General features: G+C 47.5%; 2 protein-coding genes across 3 annotated transcripts in view; one reads left to right on the top strand and one right to left on the bottom strand.

Annotated features, from left to right (window-relative positions):
* NAT10 (N-acetyltransferase 10) overlaps window positions 1-10774 on the top strand; it is a 45878-nt gene extending 35104 nt beyond the window's left edge. Inside the window, exon 29 of the transcript XR_010071024.1 lies at window positions 10150-10774. The gene's annotated coding sequence lies outside the window, so the exon portion shown is untranslated. The remainder of the gene's footprint in view (window positions 1-10149) is intronic.
* The window catches only part of ABTB2 (ankyrin repeat and BTB domain containing 2), a 136398-nt gene that overhangs the window by 2059 nt on the left and 115029 nt on the right, over window positions 1-19310 (bottom strand). For both annotated transcript variants that reach the window (XM_063334525.1, XM_063334526.1), the window contains exons 5-15: window positions 14292-14457; window positions 11396-11485; window positions 10826-10927; window positions 8686-8782; window positions 6889-7024; window positions 4776-5002; window positions 3826-4004; window positions 2772-2877; window positions 2547-2649; window positions 2043-2133; window positions 126-194 (exon numbers count right to left, since the gene is read on the bottom strand). In XM_063334525.1, the coding sequence (XP_063190595.1) occupies window positions 126-194; window positions 2043-2133; window positions 2547-2649; window positions 2772-2877; window positions 3826-4004; window positions 4776-5002; window positions 6889-7024; window positions 8686-8782; window positions 10826-10927; window positions 11396-11485; window positions 14292-14457 (1366 nt within the window). The remainder of the gene's footprint in view (window positions 1-125; window positions 195-2042; window positions 2134-2546; window positions 2650-2771; window positions 2878-3825; window positions 4005-4775; window positions 5003-6888; window positions 7025-8685; window positions 8783-10825; window positions 10928-11395; window positions 11486-14291; window positions 14458-19310) is intronic.

The raw sequence follows: 19310 nt of genomic DNA, 5'->3' as shown, positions 1-19310 counted from the left end.
CTCGTTTCAAAGTGTTAAGCATGTTCCTGGATTGGAAGCTCGCTGTCAGCTCCTGGATTTGGCCTTTGAAGCTCTGTTTATGCCCCGGTGCGCTTGGCAAGGCTTAGAAGAAAACGCACACTCACCTCTAAGATATCAGCGGTGGGAATTTCCATGGATTCGGTTCCTCCGTAGTACAAATACTGCATCAGCATCTGCAATGGGAAGAAGGCCGGGCCCGAGGCTGTTACCGCTGCGGTGGCAGGGGGCTGTGAATGGCTGCGCTCCCCTTCCTGAGCAGACGGGAGCTGCGCGGGGGGGCTGCCTCTCACCTCCACTCCGGGTTCTGGGGGGGTTTTTTTGTGTCTAGTGTTGCAAATCTGCTGCTTTCTACTTTTCTTCCTCAGGCTCTGAAAAGGGCCCTGCTGAGGATCTTAGGCCGAGGGTGACAGCGTGTCTCCAAGCAACACCAGCGTCCCTGTAGAACGGCTCCTTGGATCCGGTTTTGCGAAGCCCTGCAGGCTGGTCACACGCAGAGCTGCCAGCTCGCCCCAGCGCCGAAACTGCCGCGCCAGGAGTGTGTGTGTCTCAGGGACCTCCCAGCCACTTGCCCCCCCTGCTGTGCTTCTAATCAGCTTCTAGCCCCCCGTCAGGGCCAGAGGAAAAGGCCTAATTGTTTGCAGGGAGAGGAGGAGGCAGCGTCTGCTCTTTGATCTGCACGTGCACACCCCCAGCTAAACCCGCACAGCCTTATCTAGGGAATGACGGATTTGGTGATGGGAAGAGAAGTCGTTCCAGCGTCCCGGGTGCTGTGCTAGCAGGGGTGGGGATTGCCTCCTGCGCTTACCATTTCTAACGGTAGCGGTAACTAAAACCAAGCTGCTACTTTTAAAATTGCCTTATTTGTAGAAGGGAGTTGCAGGGGAGCAGATCTGCTGTCCCGCAGAGCCCCGAGCACAGCACAGATCTCCGGTGGCTCGGCATCCTCCACGCGCCGTAACTGCGGCTGCCGTAGAATGCCATCAGCTCCTTAACTCATCTCATTTTATCTACCATCAAATTGTTTCATTCTGTGAAGTATTTCACCTTTTTATTTCTTTTTGATTTGTTGCTCTCTCTCCAGTGAAGCAGAAGTTTATCTTTAGAAACCTTTTGATGCGAAAATGCTGTTAAGGAGGTTTGTTTCGATATACTCCTCCTGTCATGTCACATCTCTGCAAACTTTGGATGTCATCTGGCCGACACAAAACTTGTACGGCCCCTTTCACGTAGAACAAAGATGTTCTTATGGTCAACTGAGTTCCCCCTTCGTGAGGTGACAGTACTGCTGACCAGCAGCTTTGCTGTTTTGTTTGCTTATGAAGAGGAGAAAAAAAAAAAAAGGAAAAGCCTGAACCCTGTAGTGAAACAGTTACACACCCTATTCTGCACTTCAGATTTCCCTCTTCTCTTCCTTTCTTCCAAATTTGAAACACAGACCTGGAAAGCTGGAGTAAGTGAACGATCGCATTTCACTGACTTGGTCTTTCTTCCTTGGGTGTGTGTAAGTAACTTACTTTCTCTCCATCGTGAATGAACCTCCCGTAAGCCCATTACAGAAATGTCATAAAAGCAAAGTGCAATTCTCAATTTTGAGCCTTCCTTGAAAGGGACACCATTGGTTTCTGATCCCCTGATTTGAATTAATACAAAGCCTGGCAGTCCACCTGCTGTAAATAAGTTTACTTTTTGCTTAGCGCAGCACAAAAATGGTGCCTTAAAAAGCATGAAAATGGTGTCTTAAAAGTATAAAACTACTTTCAGTAGCAAACCAGTTTCTGCTGCCGTATGGAGGAGTCAGCTGCCTGGTAACAAAATAAGGATTTAGGCCGGAGGTCTCTGTTTTAAGGTTGGTCCTAGCTGGAGAGTTTTGACAAGATCAGAACGCTCCTGAAACAGGGGGGTGTTGAAATGAACGCCAGCTCCGCTTGTAAATTACCTGCGATATTAAGCCTTGGCCTTCTCAGCTTCCAAGTATGTGAAAAGATGAAAAGAATAAAGAACGGGTGGAATGAGTAACGTACCTTGAAAATATTGTATTTCATATCGCTGATTTCAACAGTCTTGCTGCCGTGGCTGTCGTGGTCTGTTTTATTGGTCATTAGCGTCTTAAACCTGAGAATGGTTTTAATAGATTTCGGTATTAGTGCTTCGCATCCTCATTGACCTACTGACAAGCAGCCTAGGCAAGGGGAAGAGAAAGATCCTTCCTTGCTCTTGTTTGCGAGGCGAAAATGGAAACATTCCTTTCAGTTTAATGACAATTAGTTTAGAGCTTCAGCGACAACGTAACCTGTAAATTGCTTGGGTCGGATCCAATCCCGCCCTGTAATAGTTGCAAAAACCTGTTACTGTGCCAATAACAGAGAAAGAAACTAATAACCGCAAGTGCATCAGGTCTGAATTACGGTCTGTAGCCCGTGTCCTGAGCAGCTGCGGTGGGTGACCGAGAGCTCGTCACACAAATGAGAGAGTAAGGGCCAGACCTTCCTTCAACAACCTGTCCTTAGCTGTGGAAAGCCACCCACCTGTTAGATGCAGTAACCAGCAGGACTTTGTGTGCATAAAATAGCTTTCCTTCTACTAAGAAAGTTACATCAGACATTTCTTTATTGTTCAGAAAGTGAGGATCTGTTAGGGTAAGAAAGAAAAAAAAAAAAAAGTGAATACTTTTTGAAACTGTGGATCCTTTAAAAAAAAAAAAAGGTAATAAAAAAATCACAGGAAGTTCACTGTTGAGGTGAGCATCTTACCTAGCCGAGCTGGCAGCGTCTTTCGGATTTCGGGAATGCTGGGTATGGGACTGCTGCCGTAGCAGTGGGTGAAGATGGATGCAAGCTGCTGATTGATGGAGTCGTTCTGTAAGGAGGATCGAACAGGTATCATCAATCGGCACTTTGTAGTCAGCAGGTCTCAGACATGCTCTAACGGTCACTTGAGGCTTACAGCAACGGCGCTCTACAAGAACGACCTCCAAACAGAGCGCCAAGAGCACGGTCTGAGCAAATACGCTCTGACTGAATTCTCTCAGCAACAGTTCACGGGCCGACCTCCGCCAAGGGAAAGAGAGTCCATCAGCAAAAGCTCGTCGTCCCTTTCTCTGTAACAGGTTAAGCCCACGAGCCTGTTCTCAGCAGGATTTGATTAACGGCATTAGCTCACTGCCAGATACCAAGCTCCGGCTCCTGGTTTGCGGCCGGTTTTAGTTAGCCAGTTATATCCGTGCTTTTCATTTAAAGGTCAGTTACAGTGAACGTTGTAGGCAACGGCCTCTTGAAGAGAACGTGATAGAGACTGGGTGAGCTTATCTGCAAAACGAGACAGGTAAACTAGATACCACGGATCAAATCTCTTCTAGACGTGCCTTGGAAAGCAAGGAAAAACCAGTCGTAGGCACCCTTTAAATAGAAGGAAAAAGTAGAAGGCAAATGTTGCCAAACAAAAGCATTGTTCAGAAAACTCCGAGAAGATGCCACCTGAACCACCTGAAGAACCATCAGAAGAACCACCTGAACTGCCCAGTGCTGTGTTGGTGACTCTTCCTCTTACAGTCACACGGCTTCAAAAGCCAGTTGCCGAACAAGACTTTAACAGAATAACTTTCACTTCTATTGCAATTAATGTCTTTACTGTGAGGCCGGCTTTTGTGGGTGCATAGCATTTATCTAAATTATATCAGGGTCGCTTTCATACCGTCACTCACTGGGGACTTTGCGTGGGCACTCGCTTGCTCTTGTTGTGCACTAACTTGTTCAACAGCAAAAACCCAAACATTGATTTTGATACTATTACAAAATTAATAATTACTTTGCTGGTTTTGAGGATCTCAAACATGAGCTGCAACCCTTCGCTAACCAGTTCTTCATTGTAGTCCTCTTCTTTAATGGTGACAAATTCCCGTAAGAGGGTCTGTACGACCGAGTAACGAGACTGGTAGAAGGTTGTCCGCAGTGACTCGATCCACACGTGGAGTTTCCACGGGACTCCTGTAGCCACAGCAGAAAGGACAGTGAGAGATGGTGACTTGCTGAAGTACCTGTGAGTAGATCCTCCTGCCACTGACTAACACTTAGCAGCCCTCAAGCAGATATTTATGGACATCCAAACAGCAGATACATTTTTGTCTTGAGATTAAAGACGACTGAACTGGGTCGTTGACAGATTAAGTGATTTATCTACAGCAGCAAAGGTACCAGGACCATAAGCTGGAACTTTCTGCTGATTAAGAACCAGAGACTCCCTGTTGTGTATTTAGCTTCATGATTAGTTGGAAATACAAAATAAATTTGCGCCAAACTTGCAAGAATCCCTAACCCTACACAAACGTGGTGTGAGGTCTCTTCTCCTGGTTACCTGTAACAGTCTAGACACACAAGCTTCAAAGCTTCTCCTTCCTACCTTTAGATCAAGTCTCTTCTTTCACCTTAAACCATTTAATCTCTGATGTTATCTTTGTTTTTGAGACTGGCCTCTTTAACACTGAATTTTAGGCGTCAGGGTATCTGACGAAGAGACGTGCCTTTGATACTTGGGAACAGAGGATCCAGCCAAAAGTAAGAGACATCGTAGATAGTGGGAATGTGGAAAATAATTGTGAGGAGCCTTAAACACTTTTTTTTATGAAATTTGACAGCTAGCGTCCCTAAGCTTGGCATGGCTTTGCAGTGAGGGCTACAGATTCTTCTTCAAGTGAAAGGGGCAGAGGAAAAAGCTTTTCATGCCTTAAATGTGCAGATTGCTTAAAGTGAAAACCTCACCCAGTGCCCTGAGCTCCATGGTGATGTCTACGTAGCCGTGCTCGGCGCTGTAATACATGGCCTCCTGCAGAGCCTTCATTCTTGTTTTGCACAGCCTGACCTGCCCCTCGCTGGAGCTGCCCTGGCTGGAGGTGTCGCTCTCCACGCCCTCAGCTAAAATCTCCTCCAGGGAGAGGACGTCCCCCTTCAGCTGCTGGGGCTGCGTCAGGAGCTTACGCAGAACGTTCCTGAAGAGGTAGAAGAGATCCCTTATTAACAAATGAAATAACAACAATTCAGCCAGGACTATGGTGATTTGGTGCAGGAGTCTGGCTTAGTCAATAATTTATTTCCTAACGACAGTCAGCTGGCAGATGCGGAGCAGCGTTTCATAGAATCACAGAATGGTTTAGGTTGGAAGGGACCTTAAAGATCAGCTGGATCTTTTAAACCACTTCTCCTTCCCTATCCCACGTGCTAGAAATCGATGCTCCGGCGGCAAGGGCAAAAGCGCAGAATATGCTCCTGTTCCTTAGTGGTACCAGGGCCTTTTTCAGAGCGTTAATGCAAAAACTGGGTTTTATTGCAGTCTATACTTTGGCATAGAAGCGCGCTGCCTTCTGCCAGCCCCGAGTGTGGTAACGTCTTAAGCTCTGAAGTAAGATTTACCAAAGAGTGTCTGTTAGAACCTTGCTGTTTTCCCAAATGACCATCTTCAAGCACTGCTACGTTCAGTCAGACCCGCTTCCTGCATCTGCAGGTAGAAACCATAAACCCCATAGTTCTGCATCACTAAACCCAGGGAGAACTTTTGGGGGGGTTGGAATTTCACACAGCAGTTGCAAGCAAGAGGCTTTCTTGTTTGTGTCCGGCCGCTTTCGGAAGCTTGCATCACTGCTGTCCCCCCGGCCAGCTGGGGCCATCTGCAGCAGCCCTTGTCCACCCCAGCGCCCAGCTCCGACGCCGAATTGCCACTAGCCGGTGCTCTCTTTGCACCCACACCACTCGGTGTGACTAAACCCAGTTAATTTTGCGCTTTAGGATCACCCTGCCCGATCCGATTGGAGAACAAGCCTTGAATTTCACAGTCTGCCTGGTCAGATGTTGCAGAAGATTGTGGGAGGGGAAGAGAATTGGGAACAGACCAGCGTCTGTGTAGTTTTACACTGTAAATAACTGCATGAGGCCGTTCCAGCTTTGCAGAGGCTGGGCTTCATTTGAGCTTGGGCCGTTTTCCCCGGTGTATCCAGATGTGCCATGTACCTGGAGGTGGAGTTTTGGCACCGCTCTGAAGCCCAGCTGTGCTCAAGCAAGGTAGCTGCTAGTTACCGTGCTCCTAGACGGGCCAGCCGTAAGCCCCCGTGGCTATCGCACAGCCCTGCCACACGGGCGGTTTCAGGGCTGTTTTAATTGGCTGGTTACGCTGACATTTTTGTCTGGGAGCAGAAGGATTTATGGATGAGTTTATCAGTAATGTCTTAGTTCTAAATAAAAACGCTGGAAACAGCCCGGTCTGGCTTTTCAGTGTTTTAATGACTGATGTCTTGATCAACCATCCAAAAATCAGAGATGCATCAATCAAATTCTGCCGCAGATTATTTTTGCCACCTTAATGTGATTAGATTCTGTCTCAGAACGTGAACCACTGTCTCATAACCTACCCGTAGGCCGAGCTTAGCCTGCTCGCCCATGGCCTAGAACCAGCTCCTGCTCGCTCTTAGTGCTGCAGAGCTAGACCAGCACGTGAGAGAATAAGCAAAAAAAGCAAACAAAGACCCTTCTGTTGTATTTTGTGCTTTTGACTAAAATAGAATCCCTTTTTTTTAATCAAAGCTCTAGTTGCTGAATAAGGTAAGCCTTGCATAATTTTTTCTTGAAGGGCTGTAACAGAGCAACTACCAGTGCAAAGAATCCTTCAGCTCCCCAAAACGCTCAAAAGGCAATACCTACGTCCAAAGCGTCTGAGAAACTGCGCTGCACTAGAAATGGTTGCTATCAGGAGAGTTTGAAAAATGGTTGCTATCAGGAGAGCCTGAAGATCTTCTGAACTGCAGCCCCGGCGCTTTGGGTGTAAGAAGTCACACGGGAATTCCTTAGGAAAAATACCCTGTTCAGAACACGAACGGCGCTGTACCTGTGCCCATGTGCAGCTGAGTGACTGAAGCAGTTCATATCTTCATGGAGGGATGAGGACATACCATTGACTTCCAACATGCTGAGGAGCGGATCAGCACCCCTACTTAGCAATAAGCTGACCAACTCGTAGTTCCCTAGGAAAAAAAATGACAGAAACAACCATGATTCCACGTCCATTACCTCTTTGAAAGCATATAACACAGGATTGGTAACAGACACCGTACCAGCAACATTTGTGCTACCAACTAAGGTCCTGCAGGCACACGGTAGACTTTGTAACATCTCAGAGAGAGAAACTGAGTCACAAAGCACTTAAATTACCCAACTAGCATCTAGAGGTAGAATGAAAGAGAATTAAACTGGTCTGGCGCTCTCAATGCACACCAGCGGAGATGTACGCCACCAGTTTAAGCAGAGCAGTCTATGGGAGCAGCCCACGTTCAGCCAGGCCTCCTTGCCACCACTCGCCCTAGATGTAGCACGGAGGGGGGGCAGCAGAGCCAGCACCGTGAGGGGCCGTCACTGGGAAGGGAGGGGACCGTTTCTTTATCCCTTCAATAAAGCTTGGCCCGGGGCAAGACAGAGACTCATCTTCATAAAAGCACAAAAATGAAGCACAACGAAATAAAGGAGAAAAAAAGTAAAAAGTGTTAGAGATGAAAAGTGTTGAAAAACAACAGGTACTTTTAGGCTAGCACAGACTTGTTCACAGAACGCTAAACTCTTCTCCTCACAGTTAGGCAGAAGAATTGCAGAATTTTACCTGTATTTACTAAATTAATAAAACAAATTTCTTTATATAGCAGTTATTTTTCCCCAGGCTGAATTTAAACTTGTTAATTTCTGCATCTGGAAGTTATTTAGATCCAAGACGCGCCTAGACTAGACAGTAGCTGGTTTATGTTTCTCGACAGTGCCCTGCGCAAAGGAGCTGTTTCAGTCACCGTTGCGCTGGAGGCCGCTGGCAGGAGGTGAGCGTTGGGACTAGCTGCAAATGCAGAGACTCCTTTGGCGCCCGTCGTTCTGATCCAAAGCATTGGCCCCTTGAGCTAGGGAGGGCCTGACCTAGAGCTAATAATGGTAGAGTCATAGAATCACAGGATGGTTTGGGTTGGAAGGACCTTAAAGCTCACCCAGTGCCACCCCCTGCCCTGGGCAGGGACACCTCCCACCAGCCCAGGTTGCTCCAAGCCCCGTCCAACCTGGCCTTGAACCCCTCCAGGGATGGGGCAGCCACAGCTTCTCTGGGCAGCCTGGGCCAGGGGCTCACCACCCTCACAGCCAAGAATTTCTCCCTCAGATCTCATCTAAGTCTCCCCTCTTCTGGTTTGAAGCCATCCCCCTCGTCCTATCACTACATGCCCTTGTAAAAAGTCCACCTCCAGCTTTCTTGTAGGCCCCCTTCAGATATTGGAAGGCTCTTTCATGTCTCCCCGGAGCCTTCTCTTCTCCAGGCTGAACCCCCCAGCTCTCTCAGCCTGTCCTCCCAGCAGAGGGGCTCCAGCCCTCCCAGCATCTCCGGGGCCTCCTCTGGCCCCGCTCCAACAGCTCCGTGTCCTTCTGCTGTTGGTGCCCCAGCGCTGGAGGCAGCACTGCAGGGGGGTCTCACAAGAAATTAAAAAAATGCAGAGTAGCCCGCTCACTGTGCTGGTCATTTGGTATCTTTACAGTCCCTTAGAACTCAGTGCAAAGTGACTCCTAAGGCATTTTAGAGACGTGGGACCCAGGCGTGAATTTGTTGTGGTTGTTTGGTGGTAGCAAGAGACGGAGTGTGCTGAGGCTGCACCGAGCTCACCTGCGGCTGAAGCCAGCTGGAGTGGAGTCTCGGCGTAGTTGTCCTCTCCGCTGTTAACTGCAGAGCCCTCTACGTGGGCACCAGCGTCCAAGAGCAGCTGCAACAGACACGTGAAAGACAAGGAGTTGAGAAAAGAGCCATTCAGGACAGAACAGAAGGGGCTGTGTGTTAGAAAGGAAAACCCATAGACTCGTAGTGGAGAGTGCACGCACACAAAGGGACCATCTCAAAGGTTAAAGCAAAATACCTATTACAAGGCAAATTTCTCATGCGTTTCCTCCCTCAGCCTAGGGCTAAAGTCTCCACATGAATGTCACTTTAGAGTTTTCTTATTTTCTTTTGCTTTACTGTGCTTTCAGTAGTGAGTTTGTGCTGGGAAGGTGCTCAGCTGGCAGCTTGGAGAACATCGCCTACTTTTTTTTTTTTTTCCTTTTTTAAAATCTCCTTTACAAAGATGGTTTTGCAATTGTAATTTCCCAACTCCAAAGAGCTCTGCAGTCAGAGCTTCTCTTCAGCGCAGGAAGTCCATCTTACTTAGTTTCACGCTGTGAGCAGGAAACAAGGTTCCTCCAGGGAATTAGCCCTGGAGGCCAAACACGATTCGGTCTCTCAGCCCTATGGAGCTGCGCAAGGAGGCCCCGGCAGCCGCAGGCGTTTGCCACACGCAGAACCTGCTTTCACGGCACGCCCCGAGCTGCTCGCAAGGGAAATTACCCCCCTCCCAAGATGACAGGGAACTTTTATGGGCAGGGCTGGCTGGCAGGCAGCATCAGGGCACCCAGAGCAGCGCTCGCGGGCGCAGAGCGACGGGTGCCACCCCTCTCCCATGGCAGCGAGGACGAGCCCTGCCCCATCACCAGCGGAGGTTCCTCCACTGGGCGCAGGAGCCCAGCTGGTGCTGTCCTAGAACACTCTCGCAATTTAACACTTTCAGCCGTCCCCAATTAGCGCTGACCTTGGCACGAAGCACATAAACATTCACATTTTTATATATAAAACTTCTTGCAGAGCACGACCTGCTGGGTCCTCGGCTGGTTTGTTTCTCCCTTGGGATGCCAGCTCTTCCACGCAAGGATTGCACGGTGGACCTTGGCTGGAAAGGCGAGTTTATACACCCATTTCAGCAAAAGCTGACATCCACCCTTTTAAAATAATAGTTGCCAAATGAAAAAAATGTATGAAAACTTCAGAAGTTCTAACCAAAATAAAAGACATGAACGTGGGGGATAACACAGTCCAACAGGAGCTTTGATATCCTTGGCTGCATTCTCCTGGGAGAATCACGCTCTTATCTCCCACGTAAATTAAGGCTGACCAACCTTTGTAATAGCAAAGGCTGCCCTGGCAATTTGCCAGGTGGGATCTAATCTCTGTAATTATTTACAAACGTACACAAACAAAAAATGAGTGTGTGCAGCCTCCATTTGCTTACACCTTTTTTTTTTTTTTTCTCCCTTTGAGCAGAAGGGTAATTAAATTCACCGGCGATTGACTATCTGCCGTGATCAGTTCTGAATTCCTCTTGAAGTTCAGGTCCAGTTTCCAGGACTCTACCCAGTTCTGCGTTAATTCCCAAGAAAAGGGAGCAGGGAGGATGCGAGAGGCTCAACTCCCATGACACCTGAAGTCTCGTTCATGCAATTCTCAAGGATTATAAAGGAAGTTACAGATGATTTGCTGCCATTAGAGCAGAAATCAGCATACGCTTAATTTTTACACATGTAAATGTAGAAACCAATTAACGTCTAATGTCAGAGAGCATCCTGATCAAGCAGTCTGCCTGTAACCACTCCACACGAAGCACTAGTTTCTCTAATACCAAAGAAACGATCGCGCAGCATCGTTCTGGATGTGGTAAGCCATGGACCAATACTGAAACCAAAGAAAAATAAGGAAACATATGTGTTTTGTTATCAAGGCCTTGCTAGGAATTATGTCAGCAATTCACAGTTCCGCAAGAAAAGCATCGGTTGAGTTCTCCTCCTTTTCAAAACACGCTGGTTTTTAGAAGGCTTCCACCAAACGGCACCTGGAGCCCGTGAGGGACTCGTGCTCAGGAAGGCTGACAGCGAGGGGGCTGCTCTCCGCTCCCTCCGTCTCTCCTGTAAAGATTCCCCAACGGGGCATTTTCTCCGCTTACCTGAACAACAGAGATGTGCCCATGTAAGACAGCGAAGGTAAGAGCGGTCCAGTGTCGGCTGTCGGGGTGGACTGAAGGGTATCGTGGAGAGGTGCTGGGGACCTGGGGGAGAGGAACCAGGTAGTCATTAACCATTGCAGTATCTGTCTGCCGTCGTCTTCACACTTGTACATAACTGGCTTTTTCCTTTGTAAGTGACAACCCCAGGGAACGGTAACTTACGCCATTTAGAGCACACCGCCAGCGCTAGTCACTCTGTCCCGTCCCCTGGGCCTTTTTAATGGGCTTATTGGTTTCTCCTAGTGGCAGCTCTTTCAGGCTGGAGGCCCCTTTACCCCCGCCATGCCAATTAGACTTGCCAATGCCAATCATAATTGGAGCCACTGAGTGCTCCGAGAGGTTTTGCAGGTTTTCTTCCCCCTCCCAAATCCCTGAAGCAATGATTTCTGAAAGAAGTGGCTTGCTCAGAAGCTTCCAGAAATGAAGCCTCCAGTTGCTAGGAGAGATTTCATAACGCTCTTGTTAGTTTACAGATGAATAATTACGGAGAGAGGGTCCTCTGTTACTCACTGGTATATCTAAATTTGCTCCAGCATCTATAAGCATTTGGACCATGGCTTCATCTCCAGCAGCGCAGGCGTACATTAGTGGGGTCATACCCTTCAGGAAGAAGGAAGAAAATAAGGTTATCTTTCTATACCTATCAACAGTGAAGCTGCACGGACACAGTGAGTTTGAACCTTAACGTACAGAAGAGCGTGTGTGTGCAGGCACGCATGTGTGTACGTGTATGTTCAAAACAACTTTGGTTTCCCTGCAGAGCGGGCACACAACGTGTTAATATCAGAAAGCGACGTGGATCGAACATCAGGGGACAAGACTGCGAGAATACAAAAGGGATCACTGAAAATCCCAGCTGTGTATTGTCCACAATTCTTGAGCTTTCCCAAGGCTGCCAAAAAAGAAATACCATTTCTTGGATCATTTGTAGCCAGATGAACCAAAAGCGGAAAACAACACAAAAATACACAAGATGAATTTATTTGGCAACTCATCCCCACTGCTAAAATCCTATTTGCCACAATATTTCAGCATTTCAATCCCATAAATCTCGCTCTCTCTACTTAGCCAGCAAACCGTGACGGCTCAGAGATGAATTATGAGAGAAATGAGCCATACTTATGGAGTCCACCCCAGAAGTAGCCAAGGACAGAAAGGAAACGGCCTACTAAAATCCCTTCCTGCTCACGTCCTATGGCTTCCCCCCACTCCTTAATTATTGTGAGTGTTTGAATTTTTCACAGGCGGCATCTCCTTGCTCATTGTGTAATAACACAGCTTCATCTTTAGAGACGGACGCGTATCATAAACCAGAATTACGTCTCACACTGAGGAGCGCTGACCTTGTACCTGCAAAGGCGTCCTTTCAAACCAGCCACAATTCACATCTTCCTGCCTCTGAGGCAGTGACATTTGCAAAGATGTTTCGGGTGGTGGGGGGGATGGATGGGTTTGGCTTTTGGGGGGGGCTTGGGAGGATCAACTCATTATAGATAAATAAACTGAACTGAGAATTCAGAACTCGGGTCTGCAGGGACAAGTCCGTATTTACTGCCACCATCAGGCTTCTAAAACTAGCAGCTTTGTACTGGCTTACCTTACCAATAATTATTATTATTATTATTATTATTTTATTTTTGGTATGAGTTTGGCATTCCCTGCTTGTTCCTCAGTGTGCATACTCCAGCTCTGGCAGACTCACTGCTGGAGTCTGGATGTAACTTCGCCTGTGACTGGGAGCGCAGTGGAGGACACTTGCTCAGCTGCAGAGATGACGAGTTGCTGCAGAACCACTAAAGCAGAGAATTCCAGAGCAGCAACATCTCCAGAGGGAGCCTGGCTTGCCCTCCTCTGCCAAAACACCGCCTGGAGACGTGGGAGCAGCATTCTGCAAAGACGACAGAGCCGCCAGCACGCTGCAATCCCTCTGTTCACAGCGGGACTGGCTGGAGGGTGACATCAACAGGATGACAATGAGACCATAAATAAGTGACAGCAGAAGCTCTTCAAACTTCCCAACGAGTTGCCTGCAGAACGCGGGGTCTTTATGCATAAAAAAGGCAAAGAGCTCCCAGTTTGCTGTCTGGCTGAAGAAGAGAGGTAAAAACCATCGCGCAGCGAGAAGTGCCGGTCTTGGCACCAGCGTCTTTGGTGTTAGGACAGCAAAGTTCACAACGCAAAATCATCTGCTTTGAGAGAACAAAAGGCCTCAGGGCTACATAAACAAGAACTGCAAAATCCTATGAAAAAAAAAAAATCAACACAGGAAGTAAGCGGCAGATCCTTGTAATATAAATCTGCTGCCTTTGTCACTTTAATAAAGTCAATGTCAAGGGGACTTACGCTGTGATACCCCAGCTCTGGGACCACAAAGCTCCTGGTACTGGGTATGTAAATAAGGCAACTCCATACCTAGACAGACGCTTGTGCAGGCGCAGTCTCCGCTCGTATTTGTGTGCACATTCACACTTCCTTTAAAATTGCAGGACGGTGGAAAGTACCGTGTTTCAGAATTTGGTTTGAAATGCTACTGCGGTAAAATACTGTCTATGAGAAAACCGCTCTACTTGAACGTAAACCCTTCCTACTGATAAACATCCCATTGTTTCCGAGACGCGACAGCTCGTTCTCATTGCTGTGACAGCTATAATGAGTGTTTATTTAGAGGAGTTTTGTTGGTTTTTTTTTTTTTTAAATTAAAAGCTAATTCAATGCACTGAATGATGCCCCAGAGAACAGGCTGCCGTTACTTGATAGGACTGACAGCACCAGCAGAAGCAGCTGAAGATTCCCCAGACTACCGAATCCTTATGGTTCAATGTTGCTGAGCAGGGAACCGGTAAAAATGAAAAAAATAGACACAGGAGCATGATGGACTTTCAAGGACGCTAATACTGACTGATACCGGTGCCACTGGGGTTGTTGGGGCTGTTTCTTCTATGCCAGACCGTGCTGAGAACATGTAACTCACTTCGCGCCTGAAAGCCATCAGACAGCAACACCTTTTGGTTGCTCCTCGCTGACCCAGTCTGCATTTGGGCCGTTGAACCAGAAGAGAGTGTCACTGGCAAAAAGCCGCTTTGTTCCGACATTGTCTTAGCATTAAGCCAACGTCAGACTTTCCCTTTGTAGCCGCGCGCTGACCTGTCTTCCATCAGTGTCCGACACCAGCCGTCCAAGGAACAGACCTACATTCCGGCTGATAAAGAAACAATTCACTCGAGGCTTTGACCCAGAGGTGTATTTTTTTTGTTTTTTAAGGGATACATTTTCAGACTAAAACAGAAGCTAGAATTAGAAAGGCCCTGGAGAGGCAAACTAACATTTACGGACCTCGTCTATTGATTCGCCACACGGAAAGGAAGATGCAATTTGTTTTTGCGTGTGTGGTTACACAGCAGCTTACCTGATCATCCATGGTGTTAACCCCGTCAGGTCCCAGTGCATCGATTGCTTGGTTGATCAGATCTGTCCTTCCACAGTTTAGCATTCGGAAACCCAGATCCTGCTGGAATTTTTCAGTAGCAGCCTTAGCATCCAGTCTCCGGAAGGAACTAAAGCAGCATTCAGGTCTGTGAAGAACAACATAATTTCTGGATTTTTTGTTTCCTGGTTTTTTTTTTAGCCCCGTCTCCTTAGAAATCGGGCTCATGAATTTTCGTGATTTTACCTATCGAACACCTTCCCCACTGCTTAATCATTTCTGAAAAATCTGGCTAACCTCACTCACACTGGAGATAGAAGTTGTAGTTCTTAGAGAAAGACAGTAAGGTCATGTAAACACTGCAAAAAAAAAAAAAAATTTAAAAAACGGTTTCCAAGTAGAGAAACCTCATCAGTGCCCTTCTCCCAGGGAAAGGCAGGAAGAAATCCTTATTCCTGCTCAAGAGTGGTAGTTACCACCCAGTCCCTCAACTCCCTGGGTAGCCCTGGACCAGGGACCGCTTCTGCCACATCTTACCCAGCAAAAGGGAAGGGGATGCCGGGATACGCCCGTACCAGAACGGGCACCGAGCAGCCGGGGTTATTGCGGTGGGAGCGGTGTCACAGGCTGCAAACCTCCAGCGACCACGTCTCCTTAGATCCGCTTCTCACAAAAAAAAACACCACCAAAAGCCAGTTGCTTTCAATAATTAGCTGTATATATTTTGGATGTCATATTTGTAGTTTCCTGCTTGTTATAGGACAGTCTATCAAACATAGAGAAAAACAGATTGCACGGAGGAGAAAGAGGTGGAGAGAAAGTGTATCTAATAAAATACCAGTGTAGGTCTAGGTTGAAACAATTATGCTGTCTGTCTACCAGAATAGCTGTTATTTTGAAATAAAAGCCATTTCTGGAAAAGAAAATCAAAATTAAAAAAAAAAAAAAGACATCAAATTTAGATAGTGAAACATTCTCAACTCTTTTCCGACGCCTCAATAAAAGGAAGTGTGTTCACGTATCTGTGAGGCTCTGTGAAATCCTTATCCTTTAGATGACTATCAAACGACCTTTATCTCATCTGGAAGGAGCCCAGGGATTACTGTAAATCCTCTGGTTATCTGCTCAGAGGCTTCTGAATTCCAAAGCTGGAAGTGCATCTCCTTCACTGAAGAAGCATTGCCAAATCGGAGGAGTTTCCTATCTGAGCTGGGCACCGAGACGGTCAGCCCTTTGATGTTATTTCGGGGCAAATGCCCTCTCTACCACTTGTCTGGTTTTCAGCACAGGCTCTTGTGCAAACCCTCAGTGAGCGAGATACCAGCCTGCCAAGTTCCTTTGAAAAATGAGATTCTTTCACCAAGGTTAACCTCTTCTGGAAACTCTGTACGGCCTGGCGGGCAAGTACACCACTACATCACTTCGCGTACAACATTCAAGATGAATCTTATTCACGTTTCAATTCAGCTTGTCGTTTTTTAATGCTTCTCAACTTGCATTGATGGTGGATGACAAATGGTGAGCAGATGCTATGAGCAATATGCTGAGTTGACAAAGATCCCCCCCCCCCGCAGCCTGGTGACCGGTCACACTGTAGAGGGGAAACCTGTATCTCGCCGCAGCTGCTTTCAGAAAGGAACTACGGCAGGGTACGATTCGGGGAACAATCTGCAGGGAACCAAAGTGATGGTCTCAGAATCCTTAGCTCTTTGGAGGTACATCTACAAATGAAATGTGTCCCCGAGGCAGCTGAGTACAACTATTTGATGAGAAGATCTCTGAAGCACCCAGATACTAGATGGGGACACACAGACTACAGAGAGGACAGTGAGGTAAGAGACTAGACGTAAGTCCTGGAGCTAGGATAGTCAATTAATAACCTTGTTCTACTGAGGTAACTGGTACAGTACCATGATGCTACAACGTTATACAGAAAATCACAGAACGATAGGGGCTGGAAGACATCTCTGGAGATCATCTAGTCCAACTCCCCTGCCAGAGCAGGGTCACCATGATGCAATGTCTTTGTATACTAATAAGGAGAAGAAGAACCCTATGCAAAAAAACCTGAAATGACATCACTTGAAATCCAGCGAACCTCAGAAAACAAAAGTTTTTGAAGGGATGGTACCTGTCTTTGCACACTGTTTCTGTGTTGCTAACGGGCATGGTCCCCCCCAGTGGTGTTTACAGGTGCTGGTGGAGCAAGGGCGGTGGGGGGACAGGTCACTGACGAGCTCTGCAGAGCCAAGAGCAAAACAAACCAGTTGCATGGAGCAGTGAGGGAGACCCAGCGAGAAGGCGGACTGTAGGTCTTGGTGCAGAGCTGCCAGGAGGCCAGAATTTGAAGTTCTAATTTGGGAGCTTTACTCCTGGGGGACCTGCAGGCTCAGCCCACGCTGACTCTGTAGCGGGAGCTTGACAGCACCCTCTTCTGCCATAGATGCAAAGGAGCTTTTTCTTTTAGAGTGTGATAAAAGTTCGAGCATCCTACGAGAGCCGGGGTGGGGGGAGAGCCCACGTACGCACAACTGCTGTGCAGCAGCTGTAACCGCAGCAGGTTTTCCATGTGTGAGTTGTTACCCTGTGGAGAAGAGCCGCAAACTTTTGCACGCTTCGTAGAGCAAAGCCCGTGCTCCTGCACTTGCCCGGAGAGCTGCTCCCACGCAGGCCCAGCTGAGCCCCAGGAGAGACTGAAGAACCGAAGGTGGCCTGAGAGACACGGGGGAGGGCAGAGCCCCAGGACAGGGCTGAGGTCCTCATTTGGGACAGGACAGCTTGAAGAGGGAGCAGGAGCCTGGCGCGCTCTTTGGGTTTCATAAGCAGTAACGACTACTAGAAGTATAACTACTGGTAAGTGAACGATTTAAATTTGGCCTGCAGTGAAGAAAAAATAATAATAAAAAAAGCAGTGTGTGATAATAACTTAAAATCCCAACATTTATATTTAAGTAGGTGGAAAAGCAACACAGTTCTCTGCAACTTAGCGTTTCCCCCTGATACTGTCATTTAACCAGCAACAGGTGAGTACTGAAGATGTTTATAAATTGTCTGGCAGACGTAAACTGAGAGCATCCTATCGGAAGGCTTCATCCGCTAAGACAAAACCAGTTGTTGTGGAGGACTGTACTGCCCAAGCAGTCGGTGTCAAAGAACAGATATTAGGTCTGAATTTCAGGTTATACTAATTATATGTTGTTCTTCTGCGCAACTTCTCTTTCAGGGATTTCAACATACCCTACCTGATGCATCACCGCTGCAAGGAACTATCATTAGATGACTTTTACCCTGTGCATCATGAGGAAAAGCCAGTCGCGATTTGCCTGTAGTCCCACAGCAAACCAGGGGGGAATCTGGCTTCAGAGGAACTTCTTTACCCTGAGGGTGGCAGAGCCCTGGCACAGGCTGCCCCGAGAGGTGGGGGAGTCTCCGTCTCTGGAGACATTCAAACCCGCCTGGACGCGTTCCTGTGCCACCTGCTCTGGGTGACCCTGCTCTGGCAGGGGGTTGGAGGGGATGATCTCCAGAGGGCCCTGCCAACCCTATGGTTCTATGATTCCAAGATTTCCTTTTCCCCTAAACGTGCTGTAATGGCTAGATACAAACGGCAGCTTCAAAGGATGATATAATGGACACTGGAAACAAGACACTGCTCTCTCCTCCTGTTTCTTTTTCTGTTAGTTTAAATCTTTCATGCAGCAAAAAGACAATGAATGCTCTTTCTCTCATACCACACATCACGGGACATCCTTAGACCTCTGAAAATAAAACTCAGGCGAGACAGTTCAGAACAAAGACCTGATCAAGCTTAACTTTGATTTTGGACCTCTCCTACAAAGATGACGTGCGTTGCTTCAAAGCAGAGGTTGATGCACCTGCAGGGAATGCACGCTGCATACGTCCCTAGGGAGGAACCGTCTGGTGGGGCAAAAGGTGTGAAAGGATCTCAGTTTCCTTACAGAATTGCCATTCTTCCTGTCATAACAACCAACTGGACAGAACCCTCTACCATACTCCTTCCCCAGGCCAGTCCTACTAACCCTTAACAACCCAGCAGCTCAATTATCTTGTGCCCGAGGATCCCACATAGTGTGGCTCAGGCCCTTTAGACCTGCTTCTCGTTTTTATTTATTGCCTACATTATTTTGGACTCCCTGGGTTTCTGTCGAGACCTTCAATTCATACCTGTATCGTTACGGCTTCAGTTTGAAATGAGTGAGATGAAGCCCATTTTCACAAAGGCTGTCTCTAAGTGTTTCCTTGTAGCTCAGAGCAGCAGCAAAATCAAACACCAAAATCCCTGCCCTCTTTTGGTTGGTTTTTTAAGGAATATGATCTACAAAGGACGGGACTACCTGTACTTTGTATGTGAATGTGCGCGAAAAACCAGTGCAGAGATGGAGCTGGATGCCTTTGAAATGGAAGTTTGGATTCGGTTTTGAAATCAAAAGTCTTTCTAAAGGAGAGACTGAAAGAAAAACCACGAAACTGACTGGAAGTATTTGTGATTAGGTTGGTCTTCTGCGGTACGGTTCATCAAAGAATTTAAAAGATTTTGACAAGCATTAGGCACACACGTAAAATGAGTTTAGCCCATATTAGGTCGCCTACACTAGCACCCACCATCCACGCGCAAGCCAGAGTAGCGCCTGCTTTAGTTGACCCAGAGCACACGTAGACTGGCAGAGAAAAGGGAGAAGAAAAGCCTTCCTGGAATAAACGTACAACTCCTGCTTTGTGGACGCCAAGTTCCACTGCTCCCTGCCAGCGTGAAGCCGAGGAATTTAAGTAACTGCTGAGGATCACCTGGTTAACTCCACTTTTAGGAAGCACTCGGGCAGGTACCCCGGCTCGCGAGAGCGGCAGGAGCCCAGAGCTCCGAACAAGACCAGGAGTCGGCTGCAGCTGGCAAAACATTCACTCATCTAATTGCACCACCAAACTCGCCAACTAATTAAGCTTCGCGTCATGTTTTGTGGGTAATAATCACTACCCTTCGGT

Source organism: Chroicocephalus ridibundus, chromosome 4 (assembly GCF_963924245.1).
Source record: "Chroicocephalus ridibundus chromosome 4, bChrRid1.1, whole genome shotgun sequence".
Lineage (NCBI taxonomy): Eukaryota > Metazoa > Chordata > Aves > Charadriiformes > Laridae > Chroicocephalus > Chroicocephalus ridibundus.
This window is presented reverse-complemented; position numbering and strand designations above follow the sequence as displayed.